Source organism: Trichosurus vulpecula, chromosome 2 (assembly GCF_011100635.1).
Source record: "Trichosurus vulpecula isolate mTriVul1 chromosome 2, mTriVul1.pri, whole genome shotgun sequence".
Classification (NCBI taxonomy): domain Eukaryota; kingdom Metazoa; phylum Chordata; class Mammalia; order Diprotodontia; family Phalangeridae; genus Trichosurus; species Trichosurus vulpecula.
The window spans coordinates 375,996,765-376,021,917 of NC_050574.1; the positions used below are offsets into that span (position 1 = coordinate 375,996,765).

The 25,153-nt window shown below is 39.2% G+C and overlaps 1 protein-coding gene across 2 annotated transcripts in view; it reads right to left on the bottom strand.

Annotated features, from left to right (window-relative positions):
- The window catches only part of HLCS (holocarboxylase synthetase), a 242,428-nt gene that overhangs the window by 148,279 nt on the left and 68,996 nt on the right, over positions 1 to 25,153 (bottom strand). For both annotated transcript variants that reach the window (XM_036744985.1, XM_036744984.1), the window contains exon 6: positions 7,044 to 7,315. In XM_036744985.1, coding sequence (XP_036600880.1) covers positions 7,044 to 7,315 — 272 coding nt within the window. The remainder of the gene's footprint in view (positions 1 to 7,043; positions 7,316 to 25,153) is intronic.

Sequence of the window (25,153 nt, forward strand, 5' to 3'; positions counted from 1 at the left end):
CTACAATCTGCAGAGGGAGGAAGTAAGGGCAAACAATATTCTCTTAACCCTGCTTTAGAAAGGGAACACTATACGTCATTTTTCAAAAAGAAAAAATTCTGAGTTGAGTCACAAACCTAAATTTTTACTTCTAAAATATTCTCAGAAGTGACATGAATAAGGGAGTAGGGGTGGGGAGTCTACGTTTTAGATTCTAATTTAGACTATCAAAATATCTATTACAGCTGGAAGGAACATTAGTCTAATATTTAAACTTCACAAATGACAAAAACAAAGCCCAAAGAAATAAAATGATTTGCCCAAGGTCACGCAATGAGTTAGTAGCAGATTTGGGACTATAACCTAAATCTCTTGACTACCAATCCAGTGCTCTTTCTATTAAGACACGATACCTATCACTGCCCCCCCCCCTTTTTTTCCCTACCTCTCTTCTCCCTCTAAAGCCGACCCAGCTAGAATTGAGAACAGGTATTCTGGTCTTCTCATAGGACCAACTTAAACTCACAAAATAATCGAATGGACTCCTCAAGCTACACTAGGCTTTGTAAACCTACCAACTCAACTAAACCCTCCTGCTGGTCCATGGCTTTCAGTTATCAAAAGGATTCTGGCTTCTCCAAAAGTGTGCTAAAAAGACATGGAAATATTACCCCCTCCCCTTATATTTTCTCTAAATAGATATTAAACTTAATACACTATGCAGCACATAAATCCATTTAGGTTTACCAAATATTCATCAGCCATTTCATGGTCAAAATATGTTTAAGAGAAAATGAAAAAAAAAAAAAGATCAAAGCGCTAAATGAGGCAACATGTGTAATTTCAGTGGAATATGGTTAGAGTACCCAGCAAAAATATGAGTGCATGCATGCACTCTCTCTCTCTCTCATTCCTGAAAGGAACAATTTCATGAGATCATGACACCATGTTTCTTCCAACATTCCACCTTCTCAATGTTTAATTACAACCAAGTTCCTTCCAACTACACTGAGTCATCAGTATCTGTAACAAGTTTTGTGGCTCCAACATGGGTTGACTTTCATACAATGGGATCAAATGAGATCTTTCATTTGACAATTTATTTCATAGAACTTCAGCTGGATAATAAGTTAGACAGGGGTTTTCATCTAAATGAAGGGGAAAGAAAATTTCCTCCAAAAATGTGTTGTTAATATTAATGATTAGTGGAATGGTATGATCATAACTATGAACTAGGAAGTCTTATTTGACAGTGCTATAACCGACAGGAGGGTCTGGAGAGGGGAGAATGATAAGGAGATTGTTCTAACAGTCCAGGCAAAAGAAAACAGTGACCTGAATGTGACCTAAAGTGATGGCTATAAGAATAGTAAGAAGAAAATAGATATCAAACATAGAATTGATAGAATTTGATGACTTGATTGGTGAGTAGCGGGAGAAAAAATAGTCAAAAACCAACCTATTGGGGGGCAGGGGAACCAGACTTGTAATTTCAGTAGTGTAGGTAGCTCCTGGTATGGGAACTCCATTCACAACACAGCAATAATATATAGTCTTAGAGACTTACCAGGAACACAGAAAAGTTAAGTAACTTGCTTGCCCATCATCACAAAGCTAGTCTATTTCAAAGAAAAGACTTGACTCTAGGACTTCCTGACATCAAGGCTAGCCTTTAATCTCCTTTATCCTCTTGGATCTAATCTTGTTTAGTCCGTGAAAACTGGTATGGAATACTACCCAAAAAAATGTATGTGAGTTTAACTAACTCACAAGGATATCCTATGTAAGACTCAGGTTACACCCATCATGGTTACTTCTGCACATAAAAGAATGTCCTCTGATGATGAGAAAAGCCACACATATGAAGGAAGAAAAGAAAAACGGAGTGTATTATTTCTAAATCTTTACATACATCCTACTTGGTTTGTTGGACTTGGGGCAATCAAGTCAATAAGCACTAAGCACTTATTATTTGTCAGGTATTGTGCTTGGAAAATGGGTAATAAACTAAATAATATGGGTATATATTAATATATTTAATTAACATATATTAATGCGTATAAGTAAAATGGATAATAAACTAAAGTATCATTAAATAGTAAAGTGGGAATAATACAGTAAACATTCTATTATTTGGCTTCCCCTCCCCCTACCCTCTCAGCTAAAATCCTTGCCTCATGTTTTACAGAAAAAATTGAGGTTATTCACCATGAGCTCAACCTTCTACCCTCTTCCTCATCTCCGATCATTCAAACAACTTCTCCCACTATCTCCTCCTTTACCCCTGTCACACATGATGAAGTGTCCTTACTCCTTACCAAGGCTAACTTCTTTACTTGTCCAAGCATTCCCATTCCATTCCTCCTCCTCCGACAAAATACCCACTCTGTCATCCCGAGTCTATCATTTATTTTTCATCTCTCCCTGTCTCCTGGTGCATTCCCTACTGTCTACTAACATTCCCATGTCACCCCTATCTTGAAAAAATTCTTACTTGATCCTTCCATCTCCACTAAATATCATCTCATATCTCTCCTGCCCCTTATAGCTCTCTTCAAAGTTACCAATAATCTTTTGGTTGCCAAAACTCTTGGTTAGTAGCTTTTTCTCATTCCTCATCTGCTGCAGCCTTTGACACTGTTGATCTCTCTCTCCTCCTTAATACTCTCTCCTCTGATTTTTCAGGACACCACTGTCTCCTGGTTCTCCTCCCACCTCCCACCTATCTGACGACCTCTCAGTCGCCTAGGCTAGATCCTCATCCAGATCATGCCTTTTAACCATCGGCGTTCCTCAGGGTTCTGTCTAGGGCCCTCCTCTCTTCTCTTTCTACACTATTTCACTTGGTGATCTCATCAGCTGCAATGAATTTAATTACCATCCCTATGTTGATTACCCTCAAATCTACCTTTCCTGCTCCTACCTCTCTCCTGACCTCCTGTCTCACATCTCCAGCTGTCTTTCAGACACCTCAAACTGGATGTACAGTAGACATCCTAAACTCAACATGTCCAAAACAGAACTCTTTCCCTCTAAATCTTCCTCACCTCCTAATTTCCCTGTTACTGTAGAAGGCAATACCATCCTCTCAGGCCCTCAGGCTTGCACCCTAGGAGTTATCCTGGATTCCTCACTATCTCTCACCCCTCGTATCCAAGCTACTGCCAAGACCTGTAGATTTCATCTCTGCAGCATCTCCCACATACTGCCCCTTCCCTGTTCTGACACTGCCTCGCTCATCTGCCCTGACTTGAATGCTCTCCTTCCTCAGCTCTGCCTACTGACTTCTCTGGCTTCCTATAAGTCCCAACTAAAATCTTATCTTTTACCAGATGCCTTTCCCAATCCCTGTCCTCTCTTAATTATTTCCTATTTAGACTGTATATAGCTTGCTTTGTGTATATGTTTTGCATGTTGTCTCCTCCATTAGACTGAAAGCTCCTTGAAGGCAGGGTCTGTCTTTTGCCTCTTTTTGTATCCCCAGTACTTAGCACTGTGCTTTTGTGCACAGGAAGGCTTTTTGTAATGATGTAGGGGAGAGAAAGGGGTTTGACTCTTGCTTCTCAAGGTCAGTGATAGTGATTTACATGTGTAAATTATCACCTTTCATTCACTTGCATTAGATCATAAACTGGAGAAGTTGGAAAGCAATAAAAAAAAAGATTGATCACCTGAGAGGTATAAATTAACTCAGTTAAGCAAAAAGTTTAACTAACTTGGATTCTTTCCCAAGATTGTCCCAAAACAATAAATATCAAAGTTATGAACACAAATGGCATAAGCTGAAACCATATTAAATTCCACTTCAACAAACGGGAGTATGGTAGCCAAGAAAATACCACCTATGACATCATCTTACATTAAATATATGATTAATTCTAAAACTTTTTACTCTTCTAAAAGTCTCTTCTGCAAAGTATGTAGTATGTACACACTCCATCAAACCCATTCAAACTTGAGTAGCTCCAGAAGAGTATATTTCTACCTGAAAACACTTGATCAAATTGTATTTTGAGGCATATGATCTTTAGACTTTTGCCCTAATGTAAGGGCAAATGCCTTCCTTATAAATACATTTTACTGTGCCTATTATTCTATTTTAACATTGATGTTCTGGCTCTCAGAGCCAGTCCTGCTATATCTCCCAAGAGGCTTCAAAATTCCCTGAGGGGGTCTCTTTTTTCTCCTACCGTGGCTCAGGTCCCCACCACTGGTATTCACTCATTTTTAAGGAGCCAGAGACTAAGATTCCCAGTTCTATTTAAGCATATAACATCAGTTAGTGAGTCAACAAGAATTTATTAAGCATCTACTATTCTAAGCACTGGGGATACAAAGAAGGGGAAAAGACAGTTTCTCCTCTCAAAGAGCTCACAGTGTAATGAGGAAGACAACACATAAACAATTATGCACAAATAAGATATATACAGGAGAGAGTGGAGATCATCTCAGGGAGAAGGCACCAAGATTAAGAAGAACTGCTAAAGGCTTCTTGAAGAAGGCAGAACTTTAGCTGAGACTAGAAGAAAACCAGGAGACAGAGATTAAGGACAGAAATCCAGTAATGGTGGATAACCAGTATCACTGGATCACTCAACATAGAGGGAGTTAGGTGTAAAAAGAACGGAAAGGTAGGAAGGGCTTTAAAAGCCGAACAAAGGACTGTCTATTTGATCCTAGAAGTTATAGGAAGCCAATGGAGTTCACTTAATGGGGGGAGTAACGTTGGCAGACTTGTGCTTTTAGGAAGATCAATTTGACAGCTGAGTGAAGGAAGGACTGGAATGGGAAGAAACTTGAGGCAGAAAGACCAACCAGCAGAATATTGCTACATGAGGTGATGAAGGCCTGCATCAGGGTAGTACTGGCGTCTGAGGAAAGAAGGGGGCATACACAAGAGATGTTATAAAGGCAGAAATGACAGGACTTGGCAATTGATTGGATGCAGGAGGTGGGGGGGGGGGGCGGGAAGGTGAAAGAGAGTGAGGGGTCGAGGAAAACAACTAGGTTGGAAGCCTGAATGATTGGGAGAACACTGGTGCCCTTGATAATAATAGGGAAGTCAAGAAGGGGGTAGTGTTTGGGGTGGGGGGAAGAGGAAGATAATGAATTCAGTTCTGGACATGTTGAGTTTGAAAATGTCTACAAGACACAGTTTGAAATGTCCCAATAGGCAGCTGAAAATATAAGACCAAAGGGCAGGAGAGAGATTAGGGCTAGAAAAAATATATTTGCAAATTATCTGCACTGAAATGATAATGACAATTAAATCCATGGGAGCTGAAGAGATCACTAAATGAATTGGTATAAAGCAAGAAGAGAACAGGGTCTAAGAGAGAGCCTTGGCAGATACCTGTGTTTAGAGGGTGTCACCTGTGTGAAAATCCAACAAAGAAGATTAAGGAGTGATCAGGTAGGTAGGAGGAAAACCAGGAGAGAGTAGTGTTATGAAAACCTAAAGAAAAGATAGTATCAAGGAGAAAAGCTTGATCTGCAGACAGGTCAAGAAAGATGAGGACTGAGAAAAGTCCATTTTGGAAAAAAAAAAAGGCCATTAGATTTAGCAAGTAAGAAATTATTGGTAACTATGGAGAAAGCGATTTCAGTTGAACGATGAGGTTGGAAGCCAGATTACAGAAAGGTAAGAAAAAGAGTAAGGAGAAATGAAGTGGAAGCAAAAAGTCTCAGACCCATCTGAAGATACTGACATTACCTTCTGGCTATGCAGCCAATGGAAAAATCGGGTATCACATAGTAGGCCAATCTGAACCACTTTCAGAATGTCCCCAAATGTACTTCACTCATATGTCATCTCAATCAGAAATGTGTCTTCCAAGTGTAGATGTCATTTTCATGAGCTTAGAGGGTCTGCCCATGTGCTAGATCACCATCACACTACAGTTGAAGCCTACTAAATTATATGTCTCACTGTGATAGGACTAACATCTACCAGTTTTCCTCTTCCTTCTCCCATCTGGTTCTCCTTGCTACATAGTTTAGGTTAGTTTTTCCCAAAAAATACTTGTCTCAAGTATTTGTCTTTCTTAACTGACGCAGTTTCCTGTTTGCCTCTGGCCAAGGCGACATGGCTTTGTGGTCACCAGAGGGCATAAAAAGACCCACCCATCGGCAAGGCCTGGGGGACAGAGAGGTTGGGACCCTTTAGATTTGGCAGCAGTTGTATTAAAGCTATGCTACTCACAACTCCCTGATCTGCTTACCTGTCCCAATTTCATTAAGAAGTGAAGGAGGCCATAGCTTACTCAGAGTGTATCCTTACTGAATACCCTTTCTATGCTATGGCTAAGTAAACCTTTTGCTAACTGTTGAATGACCTGAAAATGCCTGATTTCATCCCAATACAGAACCTGAACTAACAGTGCTTCAGCCAGGCACACCCTTAATACTCGTCATCATGCAGCAGCAAGTTTTGCTGATTAATTTGAGTAAAAAAGATTTTCTTTTCATCTGTTTTATATTTTTAACCTCTAACCAAAGTCCATGGAACAGGAGGTTGAGAGGAGTTAACCTGGCAGTGAAAGTAAGTGCTCAAATATCCAAAAATGGTTACAGAGTATTTAAAAAAATAAAAATTAAAGAGGAAGATACTAGAAAACAGGTTTAAAAATGCAAAATTCTGTTTTTATCTTGATTAAACATCTCTTAGACGTCACATAAATGTGCCATTCTAAATACTTCTGCAAAATATCTCAAAGAAAGACAGCACAAAAAGAGAAAAAATAGCCTAGAGAGTAAACTCTACTTCTTAGATTTTTCTTTGACAGTAGTTCATTTTTTCAGAGACCATTCTAAGAAGCCTAATTTAAAGAGACAGTAACCAGATCCACAACCACCAACTCTTAAAAATATAAACCTTGTTGAAGCCTTAAGAGGAAACTTAATTTTCCAATCACTACCACATTCTTCTAAAATGGAGGGGTCCTCTTTCCTTGTTCTACAAATAATTTTTTTTAAAAAACTTAGTTGAAAGCACTAATCAACATCATACTATATAAATCTTTATTTAGACTCTTTTCTAATGAAACTTTTGTCCAAAATCTTACCCATCTAGAAGATTCATTGTGGATGAAGTCACTTCAGCAAACAGAATTATTTTTCCTAGTTGCTTTGTCTGCAAATTTTTTCGATAGATCTCCAGGTTAAAATGTTCTGGGGCAAATTCTTCTGCTGCAGTGACAACTGGCATATGAGATGGGGTTACTTCCAATTCTGGCTTATAGGATGAAACAAATTTAAGGGTCAACTTGCTGAATGTCATTACTCCTTCAGGATTCACGTTTCTTGCAAGCCACTGCATGAAGGAAACTCGGACTTCCTGCATTAAAAGGAAGAAATGAAAACATCTAAATCATTTGAAGTCAACAAATTTGTTAAGCATCTACTATGTGAGGAGAGCATTGTGTGAGGCACTGGAGGTAACAAAAATTATCAATAATAAAAACAGCTCCTTAAAAAACTTTAAAATCAAATGACTGATTCTTCAAGATATCAATAGTCTATAAAATTCACTTAAGTGGGCATTCCCTCCACCAGTTCCATTTGTAACCTAGCAATACTTTTTAACCTTATATAAATTGTGTCCATATGTCTTCTTCCACAGAAGAACTCTCCGATACACTAAATTCTTTCCTTTAGGTTTTTTAATATTCAGTTGCTCTCAGTGTAGCGCTCGAGCCTTAGCAATATCCATTATGGACTTATCTCCTTTACTGATCATGTGCTTCCTTGATAAAAACTTTCATGCCATTTCTAATACATAAAAGCAATCATTGGCAATATGCTACAGTCTACTGACATCTAACACAAATTGCTTTATTTTCCTTTGGACCACCTGCCATTTGATTCTTGTTTTGGTTTTGGTTTTTGGGAGGCAATCAGAGTTAAGTGATTTGCCCAGGGTCATGCAGCTAGTAAGTGTCAAGTGTCTGAGGCCAAATTTGAACTCAGGTCCTCCTGACTCCAGGACTGGTACTCTATCCACTGAGCCATCCAGCTACTCCCATTTGACTCTATAGAAACTGAACTACAGCCATATAAATAACAGTACCAGGAGAATACTGGTGATAAAAACATGGGATTTTGAATCAAGCAGTATCTAGGGATGACTGAAAGTACAAATTCTCAAATTCTACAGCCTTCTCTTCCATCAGTTCAATACTGAGCAAACCTCACTAACTTTCAGTAGTGTTCTTCTAAAATGTGAGTACCGATGGACTAACTCAAACAGTGGCTTATCAAAATGCAGTTCATAATCTAAGCCAGGGCTGTCCAAAATACAGCCCATGGACCGCATGTGGGCCGCAGTGGGTTTTAATTTTGATGAGTGAAAAAACAAAATAATAATTTGCATCGAATGCATATTAGATTTGTTAATTCCACCACTAATAAATAATCTCGTTGATGTTAATTTTCTTTGGTGTTTTTAAACATTATTACGGATGGAACATATCACATAGAATTTTCAATCAATCTGTGGGACGTGTTCCATCTATACAATGCAGACTAGTCAGTATGCACCTACCTTTGTACTGTTGTGTTGTTGCTTTGTTGTTTTGTGTTTGCTTTCGTACTTCGTGCCTTCACCTGTCATACTGATGACATGCATTCCCCCACTTTCTGTTAGTGTACTGTATTTTTTATTCTGGGTGCGGCCCTCGAATAATTATTTTATTTTAATGCGGCCCTAAGATAACCTAAGGTTGGACAACCCTGATCTAAGCAATAGACACTCTTCAAACGTTTGGTAATTCCTATGTGGATTACTATTTCAATCTCATGGATCTCACTGAAGAGATGCTAAGGCCTCTAGAGCTTGGTGCGATCAGTACAATGAATCTTAAAACAGTACCAAGTGAAGAACCTTACTCTCAAGAAAGTCCCTTTTCTATCTTAAGTCTGTACCAGATGTTCTCAAGCAGCTAGGTGGTGTGGTGCTGTGCCTGGAGTCGGGAAAATTATCTTCCTGAGTTCAAATCTGGCCTCAAACACTAGCTGTGTGAATCATGACAAGTCACTTAACCTGATTTGCTTCAGTTTCCTCATCTGTGAAATGCTCTGGACACAATTAAACAACTTGATGTTCTCCATGACAGTGGCAAAGACCTTTGTTAAGCACACATCTCCCTATTATATCCCTTAGCTGACAATGATAATCAGAGGATTACTGAACAAAGGCAAATGAGAATATGAGTGAGGTACAAAGCGCTATGAGATGTTAAAGGACAGAAAAATAGAAAAAGGTTACTATCCCTCAGAATGAGGTAATATTGAACAAAAACCAGGACAAGCTTTATACACCCCAGATAATATTTAAAAATTGCACTCCCTGTGGTTATTATACATTACAATCATAGGATAATCAATGAAAAGGGGCCTTAGTGGCCAGTGAGTCCAAACTCCTTGTTTTACAGATGAAAGAACTAAAGCATAGATCACAAAGCTGTTACGTGTCAGAAAAAAATGATAACAACTCAACAACAGCAATAACAAAAGTGGTGTCAAACTCACATGGACCACTACACTGAACATGAGGACCCTTCCAGGCTGCATATCAAGTGAGTTTTTAAGTGTAATATTATCTATGTTTTATTTTATTTATATTTATTTTGTTAAATATTTCCCAACTGCATTTTATTCTGGTTTTGGCTGCACTCAGAATTGTTGTAGGCCACATGCAAACCATGTGTTTGATGTCTATGGACTCAGGCTATCTACCATTTAATCTGAACATCAAGCACATAGCACTTCTGTTCTGCCAAGACCTCTTCTTTTATTGCTCCTACTCAGTAGACATAGATTTAGAAACATCATAATAATAACTCAGAACATCTTCAGGCTCTTGGTGATTAAATGAACATTAGTAAATCCATTTCTGGTCCTGATTCACTGATGTAATTTATAAGCATAGGCAAGTTGTATCATGTGGATTGTTGAGAAATTGTCTGAAAGCAGTAGTCATCTGTTTTTATTCACTTCTCCCACCATGTTTTATGTTTAAGTACTATGAATGAAAGTAATTGTCAGGGTTGGCTGCAAGAACATCTACCTGCTTCTAGAAACTAACCTGTCTCTTCCACACAGCTGCCAAAATCCACCAGTTTTGCTAGGTCACTCCTCTGCACAAGCCTTTAGTAACTCCCTGTTGTTTCTAGGACGAAAAACAAAATGTTCTAGTGAGCCTGACATTTAAATTCCTCTCCAACCTAACTCCACCTGTCTTTTTTGTTTGTTTGTTTAGAATAACAACAACAACGAAATTTCTTGTAGAGTTGCAAACATCATACAAAATAGTCATGATCTTTTCTTGAAGGGAAGTTTCTACACTTCATAGCAAAAATCACAGAGCTATGCTATTTAAATGTTCTCACTTTTGTTCCAACAACCAAACATGTATAGCCAATGTCTAAGGAGTCAGACTGGCCCAGAAGGCTATCAATTAGTACAGTTGGCATTACCATTTTTTAAAAAAAGTAAAAGTAGCCCACAAAACAGGGGTGGGGGAGGGGGAGATAGATTCTTATACCTAAACCTGATGACTACTTTCACTTACAGTACTTAAACTTAAAACATGGTAAGGGAAATGAATAAAATCAGATAGACCACTGCTCTTAAACAATATCAAAACAATCTGGGTAATACCACTAATATCCTTTTAAATTACCTAAGACCTGAAAATGTTCTGAGTTTTTAATTGTGTGATGTTTCTAAAACTCTGTCCTATGCAAAATAAACAGAAACTTAGAAGGTACCCATCAATTGGGGAATGACTGGATGTAAAGTAGATGAACATAATGGAATATTATTGAATCATAAGAAATTTAAGAAAAAGATGATTTCAGAGAAACATGGGAAGACTTATACGAACTGATACAAAGTAAAGAGAACCAAGAGAACAATTGGTCCTATAACAATAATGTGAAGAAAAACTATTTTAAAATACTTAAGAACTTCGATCAATTTAATGACCAACCACAATTCCAGATCATTATTAATGAAATATATGCTACCCACCTCCTGTCAGATGGACTCAAGTTGCAGAGTGAGACATACCTTTTTAAGATATAGTCAATATGGGAATTTGTTTTGCTTAATTTTGCACGCTTGTTACAAGAGTTTTGTTTGTTTTGGGGAAGATGAAAAGGAATGTGGGGTTAAGAATAGGAACCTCCTCCCCCAAAATGAAAAGATAACAGAAGGAAGATTAGAAGAAACCACAAAAAAACATAAGAATTTGAAAGTTTCATATTGAATATATTACACACTTAAAAAGAAAACCAAGTTCTAGTTGAGAAACTAACAAATTTATGTACAATTTTCTCTGTTCTGAAATATAATTTTCACGATAGATGGAATATTCATTTAACTTGGTTTTTGTTAAGTTCAGAATAAAAAATAAATGGAAGAAAAAATAGAGAAAGCTTTTAGAATAGTCCAAGTGAAAGGTGATGATGGGCCTGAGCTGGGGTAATGGTCATATAAATGATTCAAAGCAACCACTTCTATCTGTACCTGCAAAAGTCATCTTCTACCTCCTGCTGCCAACCCAATCTCCCAACTGGGATGTGGAGATCCTCCAGCGTAAAGAAGAGCAACCCTCCCTTCGAATTCAGACCTCCCATCTGCTGCACATTTTCTATGAGAGTAGAGGAATGGTATTCTCCATTCAATGATGAACCTTCTCATACCTGGTCATACTCTACAATTCCACTGACTCCAAACTCCTACAGAGATCAATATCCAAACCCCACTCCATACCTCCTACCACCTAATTCCTCATTTCCTTCCCCCTCAATTGTCCCACCCCAAAGTTGCACCCTAACTCTACCGAGACCTTTCACTGTGCCCCCTCTGGAATGCCTGTACCATAGGCAACAAACTTTCCTTCATCTTAAATCTTTTCCTCTCCTACTCCTTCCATCTATTGGCTCTATCAGCTATTCTTTCACTCACTCTCTTCAGCTCACTGGTCAAGATGGGAAAGCTGGAATACTCCTTGTTCCCCATTGCCATTTCCAGCGTCTCCCACTTTCTCTGTCACTCAGTAATCTCTCTTCCTTTAAGGTTGATGCCACTGTAATCTACCAGCCACTCAAAATCCTGGTAGCTGTTGACTATAAACCCACAGGTGACTCACCTTCCTCGATGAGTCTGAAATTTAGCTTTTAAGTTTTCTCTTCTCCCCAACTCCCGCCCTCACAGGAAGGGACTTCAACATATATACTGATTTTCCCTCAAATGTCTTAACTGCTCAGTTCTTCAACCTACTCACCTTCCATGAGCTATTCCTCCACCCAACCTCAGTCACACACAAAGATAATCTACTCTTTATCTTGCCATCATCCATAAATATACCTCCTCTATGTTCCTGAATCCTGAAATCCCCTTATCCAACCATAATCTACTGGTTTTTCACCTCTCCCTCTGCCTGCCCTTATAAAACGCCTCTCTTCACAATGGTAACCTCCAATCCCTTGATCCCACTCCATCCCATCACCTCCAACAGATTGCTTCCTCTATTATCCCCAATCTTTCACTTATCTTCAATCTCTCCCTCTCTACTGGCTCATTTTCTACTGCCTACAAACATGCCCATGTCTCCCCAACTCTGGAAAAATCCTCACCTGATCTTTTAATCACTGCTAATTATCATCCTATATCTCTTCTGCCCTTTGTAGCTAAACTCCTCAAAAAGGCCTCCACTTTCTCTCTTGACACTCTCTTCTTAACTCCTTACATTCTGGTCTCTGACCTTATCATTGCCCCAAAACAGCTCTCTCCAAAATTACTAATGATCTCTTAGTTGCTAAATCCAATGGCCTTTCTGCAATCTTCATTCTTCTTGACCTCTTTGCAACTTTTGACACTGTTGATCATTCTCTCCTCCTCCTTGACAGTCTCTACTCTCTGGATTTTCAGAATATCATGCTCCCTTGGTTTTCCTTGTACCTATCTGACTTCTCCTCTGTTTCCTCTGCTGGATCCTCCTCCAGATCACGCACTCTAAGTGTCCCTCAGGGTTCCGTCCTGGGCCTTTTCACTTTATGATCTCATTTGCTTCCACAGATTTTGCTACCATCTCTATGCTGATGATTCTCAAGACTACCTAGCCTGCCCCAATCTCTCTGCTAACCCCCAATCTCACATCTCCACTTGCCTTTTAGTCATCTAAAAGTGTATGTTTAGCAGACATCTTAAACTCAACACATCCAAAATAGAACTCATTATATCTTTCTCCCTAAACCTCCTTCCTCACCTTCCCTATTACTTTAAAGGCCCCCAGTCCCTCAGGCTTGCATCCTGGATTTCTCACTATTTCTCCCCTGCCAACATGCAATCTGTTGCCCAGATCTGTACATCTCACCTTTGCAACAAGTCTCAAATATGCCCCCTTTCTCTCCTCTGACACTGCCATCACTTGAGTACAAGTCCTCATCACTCTAGACCTGGATTACTACAATAGCCTGCTGGTGGCTTTGCCCATCTCCTCTCTTCTCCTACCTTTTCAGTCTTTTTACACCTTAATCCCAAAAACGTACTCTTTGATCCAGTGACACTGGCCTGCCGGCTGTTGCACAAACAAGACGCTCCATCTCTCAGTGCTGGGCATTCTCTCTGGCTGTCCCCCATGCTCACCTGCTCTGCTCCAATTACTAACCCCCTAAATTTCAAGTCCCAATTAAAATCCTAACCTCTCTTAATTCTAGTGCATTCCCTGTAATTACTTCCTATTACCCTGTATATAGCATATTTGTTTGCATGTTCTCTCCCCCACTAGATTATAAGCTCCTTAAGGGCAGAGACTGTCCTTTGCCTTCTTGTATCTCCAACATTTAGCACAGTGCCTGGTACATAGTAGGCACTAAATAAATGTTTATCGATTGACTGATTAATGAGTTCCATTTAGGACACATTAAGTTTGAGGTGCTTATGAGATCTCTGGGTGGAAACATTAAGAAGGGAGTTGGTGGCTAGAGCTGGGCAGAGAAATAAAGATGAAAGAGGTTGAGGATGGGTTTTAACCTATACCAGTGGAGTTAACGAATTATATTAAAGTATCCTGCATTTTTTTTACCCAATGAGGATTTCTATTTTTCCTATTCTCAGCTCTAGCAGCAACACATTATGTATCATCTGCTATAAATTCTCCCTATTTAATCTCAGCTAGGCCACCAATGCTGCTCAAAAATCCTTTTGTTCATCTTTCAACTCCTGATCAAATCACCCACAGTGCTTGTGATAAATACTGTCTCCCCAGTCCTTAATCTCACTCTACTCACCCACCCCCACAATTTTTAACACGTGAACTTGACCTCTCCTTTTCTGATGAGACTGAAGCCATTCAACTTAAGCCCCTTCAACTCCCCCTTCATTTCACAACTTCTCTGTGTAGTCAGTCACCCATCTGTTCCTTTTTTCCTTCTGATTCAAAGAAGGATATGGCTCTACAGATAAAAGTTAACTCCTCTATCTGTGTCCCTAATCCCCTCCTTTTCAAGACTCTGCTACAACCACTATCCTTATTTTTCCTGTTAGATCATCTTTCTCCACTGGCTCCTTCTTACTAAACGTACCCAGGTCTTCCCATCTGGAAAAATGGCCTATATATAACTCTACTAGTCAATCAACAGTCAGTCAGCAAGCATTTATTAAGCACTTATCACGTGCCAGATTAGACACTGGCATGACATGGCCACATCAAAGAAGGTGCTGTACTCTATGAACAAAGCAGAATAACAGTAGCTCAAAAGAATCATGAGGTGTACAAATTTAGAGACATCTCCGCCTCAATGTTCATATGGACTATTTGTGCCCAACCTGTGGTAGAGCCTTCCGAGCTTGTACTGGTCTGATCAGCCACTGTTGGAGACACTGCACCTTGACCCCAACAGGGTGATGTCATTTTGGTCCTCTTCAAGCATAAAGGACAACAGCCAAACAACTAATCGCATGCCAGGCATTGTGCTAAGTTTTGGGAATACAAAACCATGTAGCTCTCGAAATAAAAAATGCTCTCAAAGAATTTACATACTCACAGGAGACAACACAAAAAAGGAAGGTGAAAAGGGAGGGGGGATGAGGTCAGAAGGTATTCCTAATGAGGACATAGTAGAGGAAGTCTAGAATAAAGACTGGAGAGGTATGAAACACAGCTGGTCAAGGCACCTTAATTAAATGGGGGATCTGGAAGGAGCCACCCAATGAGATGAAGAGGCCATAGGGACAGGGTATTTCCAACACGTGAACTCCAGGGCTGGAGTGAGGCTTTGGAACGAAGAGATGGGACAAGGTGGAAGAGATCCAGAGTGCAGCCTGGAGAGGAAATCTACTCCCCATTCTTTCCTCACAAGGTTGTTACACTATCATTCTTCTTTTTAATGAATGTACCTTCCTCCTAACTTTCGTGACTCTATTATACTTTTCCGTTTTTCCTCTTCAGTCTCTGACTTTTCCTGCTCTCACCAGTACCTCTTTTTCCTTCCATTTCTTCTCTTTCTACATCCTCTCTCTCTGATTTTGCTACTCCTCTGACTTGAATGACTACTTCTATTCAGATAACTCCCACATTTGTCTCCAACCTTGAGCTCCTAAATGAAATTTCTAACTCCTGAATGTCTCTAACTGCATGTCCCATAAGCATCTCAAGCTCAACATGTATAAAAGCTAAAATTATCTTTCTTCTAAAATTTACTCTTTCTTTCTGAATATAGTGCCCTCCCACCCACCAAGCCATTCCATGTAACCAAAAAAGAAAAAAAGAGGGGGAAAAAAAGCAATTAAACAACATGCCAACTGAGTCCGTACTCATAGTTCCCCGCCTCTCCAATGAAAAAGGAATACATATTTTCTCATCTTTTCCAGGTCCAAATTTGGTCATTATAATTACACAGCATTAAGGGTTATTGATTTTATAGGCATTATACCTCCAATGGGCCAAATGCTCACTTCTAAGGTTAAATTTATTCTGTATGAGTAAAAGTTATGAAACTGAGCTAAAGAAAAAGAGAAGCTTTATAAGACTTCTTCAAGAAATAAGCACCTACAAAAGACTAACTTCAACAAACTAGGCTTATGAGTCTATAAAAGTCTTGATTAAGCTGGCCTTTGCAAAATTCCCCACAATTTTTCTAAGTCAAAAACAAAAGAGGTTTCTGACATGGGGAAGGGGAAGTACAGTGGGGGGGAAGGAAAGAGAGGATTGAATGAAAAACCAAGAAATCTCTCCAATATATTAGGCCAGATTCTAGTACCATAAACAATGTGAAAGGCCTAACACAAGGATCTTGATAAAGCTTTCAAGAGATTCATTTCAACCAACACATAATATGACACTTCTGAGGTATAAAAGCAATAGGACCAGTCATATGCATGAGTAGAGAGTGGGACTGCCAACATGATAACATTTTTAGAAATGCTCATCCCTAAGTATCTCTCACAATGGAATTCCTAGTGTATACTTCTGCTATCTTCCTGTTTGGTGTAGAATTCTTAACACTACCACCAATCCTCTGAATCAGACAGCAAAAGCAGAGACATTTCTTCCCAGAGGCTACAATTAAAATGCACATTACTTGATGAGATGAAAAAGCCACTAGTAAAGAGGGATGTGGAGGGAGCCCTGACAAAACCATCTCTCCTAGTCCAAATATTCATTTACTAGCTTGATTTTTGACTTCAACATTTTGGAAAGACATAGACGTTAAAGAGATGAACTACAGGCAAGTCATTTAGGGTAGGATAGGGGGAGGAAAAAGGTGTTGAGAAACATCTTTTTGATACATACTTATGCCTGGGTACAGCACTCCCAAAACTTTCCTTTAGAGAGGGCTAGGACTGGGACTTTCCAGCTTACCCTCCACCTTCCAACTGCAGTTGATTGGTTTCAGATCCACAGAACATAATGCTCCTTCTGCTTTCCAGGTAGTTCCTAGACAGTAGGATTTCTTTTTCTTATTTGTATCCCCAGTGCTTAGCCCAGCACCTGACACACAGAAGTTGCTTTAATAAATGTTAATTGTATTGTAACTTCATTTCCCATCAGCTGCTTTCATTTCACTTTCCATCAGCTGGTTTCAACCTCAGGAATATCATGCCTTCCTCAGGATAATCTCATCACCTGAAGTACCTTCAGCATGGAGATCAATTCAGCTTTGAGACCCATCACCTTCTGAGTCCCCTCAGTTGCCTCAGCCCTCTAAGTGGAGGGCTGAAAGGCAGAGTAATAAACTCTTCCCAAAGTCTTCCCTCAATAAAGTGTTCAGAAGTTTCCATTTTACTTTATATTCTATCAGCTGCTCTGGTCAAATGCCCCCTCTCCAGGCACCCTCTGGCACATTCCCACACCCCTAGCTTTTCAGCTTCCTTTTGTGTGTTGTCATCCCCCATTAGATGGTAAGCTCCTTGAGGGCAGGGAGTATCTTTTTCTTATTTGTGTTCCCAGCACTTAGCACACAGTGCCTGGCACATAATAAATGTTTATTGACTATTACTGACATCACCGTAGCAAATGAAAAAGCAGGCAATCTATGTCCAACTGAATCAATGTTGTTTCCCTGCCAAACATCCTTTCCATGTTTCTGTTAACAATTAAGTGGTCTACCAGCATCTCATTTCATTTCAATCCCAAAACTGAACCAGGTCTGGTCTACAACATTTAGTGTTAATTGGCAGAATTGGATCCAAATGACTTTGTGAATGAAGAAGGGAAAGGGCTTTGCAGAGGACGGTGACCAGAGGCCCCAACAAGGAAGCTCTGTGTCTAATGGTCACTATGCTACTAGTCCTATAACCCACATAACCCAGGAATGGAGTCTCACTGAACTGGTCTGAGACCCTTTGACAACTAGAGATATGTGCCCAGGATATTTAAGAACATGTGTGAACATTGTAAAATGTCATCTGTTGAACTGGCCTAATTTTGTATTTGTATTTGGTGGAATCTTGATTCCACTACCTGTGGTAAGCCTAGGCCCTCCACAAAGATTGTTAATGTGGTACCTGTCTAGGAACTATTCTGAATAAACTACAGAGGACATTTAATATGGTGTTTAGGAGGCCATTAAGATACCTTACTGCAATACACTGGGGGAAGAATTTTAGAACACAAAAGGAAAAAAGAAGCAGGGAGAAAGAGGAAGAAAGGAAGATGAAAGAGAGAGACAGAGACAAGAGAGAGAGCCGACATTTATCATGCACTTACTGTGCCGGCACTGCACTAAGTGGTGAGGGATACAAATACAAGTAAATAAGACAGTTCCTGCCCTCAAGGAGTTTATATTCTAAAAAGAGAGGATAACACATAAAGGAGTGCTGCAAGGCATAAGGGAAGAGGTACACATGAGATGGTATGGTATAGAGATGGCCAAGAAGTGAGGTGAAATTAGGAAAAAGCCCACTCATCAGAGCCCAGGGTGGTCCCAGGGATAGAGTTCAAATTTAAGAGTGGGGGAAGAAAATGAAAACCAGAAAGGAGGTCACATGGTATAGAAATCTTGCCCAACTGAGTAGATACCTGCTGAATATCCTTTAAATTCTATTAGTAAATAAACCTTCTATTAACTGCCAGACTGGTCTATAACATTCTCATTACATTTCAACACCAAATGTGAAGCTGTTGACCAACCTAAGTTAGGCCTGGCCCATACTTTTCTATCTTAGACAAATATACTGAACTCAACCCTTGATTTCTGACAGGGAAACTTTTGCCTTAACTTACTCAGGGCCAGGCCTCCAAATTTCACTTTCCAGCCATTTCCAAACCATACCTCCATAGGCATTCCCTTTCCCCAGCTTCCTACTTCCCTTTTTTGTTCTGTCTCTCCCCACCCCCCATTAGAATTTAAGCTCCTCGAGATCAAGGCCTAGCTTCATTACTTGTATTCAGATCCCCAGTGCTCAGCACAGTCCTGGACACATAGTAAGCACTTAACAAATGCTTTTTTATTCATTCATTCATTAAGAATTAAACTCAGACTGCCCATCTAGCTGCATCTTATCATCTAAATAACAGGCATCCTTGATCCATTTAGGTTTCTGTTTAATTTTCTCTTTGACTCACCTCTTCCATTTGTACTCTTCCTAGAACATCCTCTATGACAGGCACGAACACCTTTGGCAAGTAGACATCTGTGTTTAAATGCCTTCATTGAAAGCAACCAGAGGATCATTTGGCAAAGTTGTCTCTGAGGTTATACCCATATCAAGGAATTGTGTATGAAGTTATACTCAGAGCTGAAAAGAACCTCAAAGTTCATCTAGGCCAAACCCTTTATGTTACAGCTGAGGAAACAACACTGGAGAGGATAAGTGACTTGCCCATGCTCATGCAGGGAATAAGGATGGAACTAGAATCTGGACCCGGATTATTTGTCTCCAAATTCAGTATTACATGCGGTGCAGCTCCTTTGGAGGAAAGCTTTTAAAACTCCCAGTAATAATAATAATATTTATATAATGTTTGAAGGTTTACAAAGCACTTTACAGACATCATTTCATTTATCTTCATAACAAAGCTGTTGGGGGGGGACTATTATTAGTCCCAGTTTACAGATGAGGAACCGGAGGCTGAGAGAGATTTGGCAACTTGCTGAGGGTCACACTGCTAATAAATGTGTGAGGCAGCACTCAAACTCGGGTCTTCTGTGGTAGACAAAAGATTAAATGGCTGAGGAAACAAAGGCTTGAGCTTCTGAGCATATCAATTGATTTAGCAACACATGCCAAGTGCATAGCAAACCAGGACCAGTGACCTTCTTCAGCTTTGGCACTAGACCCTAAATACACAGGGAGACAGATCTTTATGCACTAAAAACAATCAAATAAGACCAATTAGTTAAAAGAAAACAATCAGAAATCAAAATTAGGTGATCTGATTTCTAATCAGAGGAAAGATTAGGGACTTTCCAAGTTGGGAAGGGCAGAAAGAACAAGCGCAATTCTCTGACACCAGAAAAAGGGGTGTCCTGCTCCCCCTCACCAAGCGTCTGTATTAAATCAAAGGAACATGGAAACAACAACTGACCAGACTGACCAGGACGGGGCCATTTTTCAGATAGGACATCAATCTTGCATCAATGCAATCTTATATCAGTCTTTGGGTCCGACTGGGTTTGTGGTCTGCATAACACAGGTCCTTAGTTAAGGGTCTCTAAGCAGTAGGTAGAGGTGGTCCAGCTTCCTAGACACTCAGGGTTCAAATGATGCAATAAGGTTTTCTCACCATTTCCACAATTGAATTAAGTTTTCTCACAAGACAAAAACCAGACGAGACCCATGACTGAATAGAAAGGCAACTGAGCTAGCTCCAGAATTGAATCACAAGATAGAGTCAATGTGGTTCACTCAATTCCTACTACCACTTGCTATTCTAGTTCCCTCACTTCCCAACCTCAAGTCCTACCATGCCACCTACCTGCCCCTACTGAGTCAAATTCTTTTTTATAACCAAAAATAGTAAACATGATGTGATTTTGTAGTTTTTGCATTCAAAGGCATGTACACTGAAATATTCTCCAAAATGATAAACTAGCACCCAACTTTCTCATAAAAATTTCTTATATTGCTATTATTATTTTTATTATCTATTATATTTCTTATATTGCTACCTTTACTTAGACATAGCACACCAAAAGGTTGAATAGACTGTAAACTTCTCTACACCAATGAATAAAAGGTAAGCAAGTTATACAGGCAGCCACACCATGTTGAAGGTAAACTGCTAGCCTGCTTCCTAGCAACCTCTAGTGGTTCACATAAATATAGCACGGTACAGGAGAGAAGAAACAAAAGTTTTGCAATGACTACGTCAGCCTCAGTGAAGAAGTCAAAATAATCAATGATCTCTAACCACACGGGCTGCCAGAGTGGCTAGTTACATCTAGCTAAGTGTTATATTAACTAATACTTCTAAAATGCATTTCTATCTACATAAGCTCACATTACGTTCCACAGATGAAGGATAGGTGAGCTATTCAATTTATAGACCGGATCTGAAAGGACCACAATAGCTAAACAGGAAGGTAAAAACGTGGTGGAATTAAGTAATAGCCTGGTTATTTTGATAGAATCGGAAACAGGAGTTCATAAGTTCTAGGGTTCAGTTATCTGCAATGTATCTTTCAATTAAAGATCCAAATGAAGAGAAAACTCTACAAACACAGTATTCAGAACCTGACTCATCTGAAGACAAGAAAGTGCCAATCCCCAAATGGAGTGACAGATTCTGTCTGGAGAAATATTTAGAACCATTCAAAACCACAGAGACTTTTAGCCACAGTGGTAAGCAAAGCAGATTTTTTTTAATCTTTGCTCAAATAGAAAATAGTTCTGATTGCCTTCTTCCTGTGTAACTCCTCAAAATCATACTATCAAAACCAAGTCTCATAAAAACTAATGTTTATGCCTTTTTGTGCTTCTATAATTTTCTTCAGTAACTCTCTAAGAGCAAGAAGCACTCTTGCCAGGCTACACAAAACTAATTAAAATGTTTGGCAGTGTTTAAAAATAGAGCCATTTCCCCAAATTGGTGAAGTTACCTAGGCCAGGATCCTTAACAGCACAATTTCACCAAAGCAGAATTTGTTCACATTTCCTATGCAGTTTCACTAGGGTTTTCTGTATGTAAGAAACCAGTAATTTACTGAAGCTTATTTGCATAGATTTAAACACGAAAAAAAATCTTAATCTTAGATCTTAAATTTCTGGATCTTTAAATTTCAGAATATCTGGTTAGAAATGATGAATTCCCGAACATGCAGAATAAATGAATGTTATTCATCAAGACCTAAGATTCCAATATTTGAAACTAGAATTTTAAGTTTACCAAAATTTACTGATTTTGGCGAAAAAAAAAAAAAGACCTGCATCATGAAAGGTGAGTTCAATTACAACATTTTCACAGCAAGTCCTGTTGGCTAGTTTAGCAAAAAATAATAATAATAATGGTTTTAATCAATCAGTTAATCAGGGAGCATTTATTATTAAGACCTTACTATACATGTCAGGCTGGGAATACAAGGCAAAATGAAACATTCCATGTCCCCTGGTAGCTGAAAAAAAAACACGTACAGATACACGCATATAAAGAATACATTCAAAATTAGTATCAAGGTAGTTCTGGGAAGGAGTTGCACTAGCAGGGGAGGAAAAGGGGGAAAGAATACCAAAGTATTCATGAAGAAGATGGAACTTGAGCTGAGTGAACAGAGTTGGGAGAGACTTGAAAGGTGACAGATGATGAGAGTCTACAGTAGGATGCCGTTTGTGTGAGTGGAGAGGAGGAGATATATGTAAAAGAGGTCGGGAAGATTAAAAATAAGAAGTTTTAGCAACTGATTGAAATGAGTGAGTGAGAAGGAAGAGCTGAGGATGATAGACAGGCTGCATGTGGCTGTCTGGTGACTGAGAGAATGGATATCCCCTTCTTAATGAAGGTTAATGAAAAAGTGGGACAGTCACTTTTCTGATAAGGGAAGCAAAATAAAAGAAAGTGATCTAACATTTGATGGGGCAGTGAGTCCATAGAGGAACCTATGGAATTTTGCTACTTCTGAATGGTTTAAAAAACAAATGAGAATTTTTGAGTACAGAATTTATGTCCTGCACAATAAAAATAATGAGAATAGAAAAACTGGAATCCGCAATGACAAGCCTCATCAAAAAAAAAAAAAAAAAAAGAGAGAGAGAGAGAGAAAGAGACAACAAGAGATTGGGAATACAAATACATAAAAGTGAAGAAGCAAAAAAACCCAATAACATCAAAAGAAAATATGCTCGCAATGCAAATATAACATACTGATCTCCAACACAGGATGCATGGAGACAACCTAAGGATCATAGGTCTCCCAGAAGAACACAACAGAATAAGAATTACCATAATGGAGGAACTAATAGAAGAGAACTGCCCAGAACATCTGAACTCAGAAAGTGAAATTCTAATTGAAAGAATTCACAGATTGCCTCCAGAAAAAAAAAAGTCAAAGCTGCAAACTCCACGATACATAATGGTTAAATTTAGTAATTTAGTACAGAAACAAGTGAGTAACCAGACTATTCCTCAGTCACTAGAAAAAGGAAGAGGGAGTGGAGCAATGAATTCCACAGGGCAGTGAACGTCAGGATACAGTCCTGCATGACCTCTCCTGCAAATCTAAATTTAACCATTCGGGACAAAATTTGTCCATCATTCAATAACAAAAAAGAAACATTTTTATAAAGAAAACCAGAATTGATGAGATGATTTGCTTCTAAAACGCCTCAAACAAGAGAAATGCAGGAGGAGTGCATAAGTGTGGCAAGCAAGGATAGCCACAACAGAGTGACCACAGAGGGACCAGCAAAAGATGTCTGTCCAAATGTGTACAAGGAGAAAGGAGTGAAGGTAAAACGAGAAAATGGGGGGAGGGGAGAGATTCATATTGTCTTTGATAATCAACTGTGAAGGACTTTGCTACTCTTATCAAGACAACGATCCAAGACAATTCTGAAGGACTGATGATTAAAAATGCTATCCCCACCTCAAGTAAAAGAACTAATGGATTCTGAGTACAAACTAGAGTACAATTTTTTCACTTTATTTCTCTTGCTGTTTTGTGACGTGACTAATATGCAAATATGTTTTGCATGATTTCACATGTATAGTTGATATATTGCTTCCCTTTCAATTGGTGGGGGAGGGGCAGGAAGCAGAAAATTTGGAACTCACAATTAAAAAAAGAATGTCAAAAATAAATTTTAAAAAAAACCACAATTGGAATTTAAAGATTCAGAGAGAACTAAAATGACAGCTTGAAGTAGAATCTATTATGCCTCAACTGAATCTAAAAGAAGAGGCAATGTCAGTGACGATTTTGGACAAGGCAACAGCAAAAAAAAGACAGTTAAAAAGAGGTAAGCAGGTAAACTCTAGTCTGCTTTAAGGCATAAGAAGCAGTGAAACTACAATAACACTAATAATAATAGCTAACACTTACGTAGCACTTACTATGTGTCAGGAATTGTGTTAACCGTTTTACAATTATTATTTTATTTGATCCTCATAACAACCCTGGCAAGGAGGTGCTATTATTATCCCCATTTTACAGATGAAAAAACAGAGGTAAAGAGAAGTTAAGTGACATGCCCGGGGTCACATAGCTATTAAATATCAGAGGCAGGATTTGAACTCAAGTCTTCCTGGCTCCTGGCACAGCATTCTATCCACTGCACCACCTAGCTGTATAATAAACCCAAATGTACAGTACAGCATAGTATCTAGGTAAGTGAAGGAAAAACTAATTAGACTATAGGGGAAAGTGAACAATAAAACAATAAAATAATTGAGAAAGAAGCCAATGACCTCAAAAGAATTTTAGAAAAGATAGACACGATAGACCTATGGTGATTACTAAACGAGAATAAAAATTTTTCAGCTTTGCATGGCACCTTTATAAAAACCAAGGTGGGGGCAACTAGGTGGCACAGTGAATAGAGCACCAGTCCTGGAGTCAGGAGAACCTGAGTTCAAATCCAGCCTCAGACACTTGACACCGATTGCCTTACCTCCCCGCTCCAAAAAAAAAAAAAAAAGCAAAACCAAAATAAAATAAAAACCAAGGTGCCCTTCCTTCTTTGCTTCCCCACCTCCCCTCCCCGCTCCACTCCATCTACCCTGGATCATGGCTTTCTCAGAAACCATTCAAGAATCATTCCCAGAAACTATGGTCAGGCAGTGGTAAGATCCACAATCATCAGGGCCCTACTCTCCCCCTTAATCTTCCCAGGTTGACCTGGCTGCTTGACTGCTCAGTGCTTAGATAAATTGGTAGTCAACAACTCCACTCCTTCCAATTAGATGGAAGACCACCAGATCTTACCACCTGCCCTGATTCTGTGTATTTCACTGTGGTCTAAGCTACTTATAACCTCTGGGCCTTGCCATCTGCCCCACTACTGAAAATTTAGGAATTCTGAGGCTTTCCATCTGCACTGCAGATGAGTATTACTGCATGTGTTCTTTTGCCTAATTAAAGTGTCGGCTCCCAGAGAGCATTTTGTATCCCAAGCATTTAGCACATAGTAAGCACTAATCAATACTTTCTGACTCATCCATGTGCTAAGGTACAAAGAATGAATAAACAAGTGTAAAAAACATAGGGCAATGATTACAGTTCCTCAATAT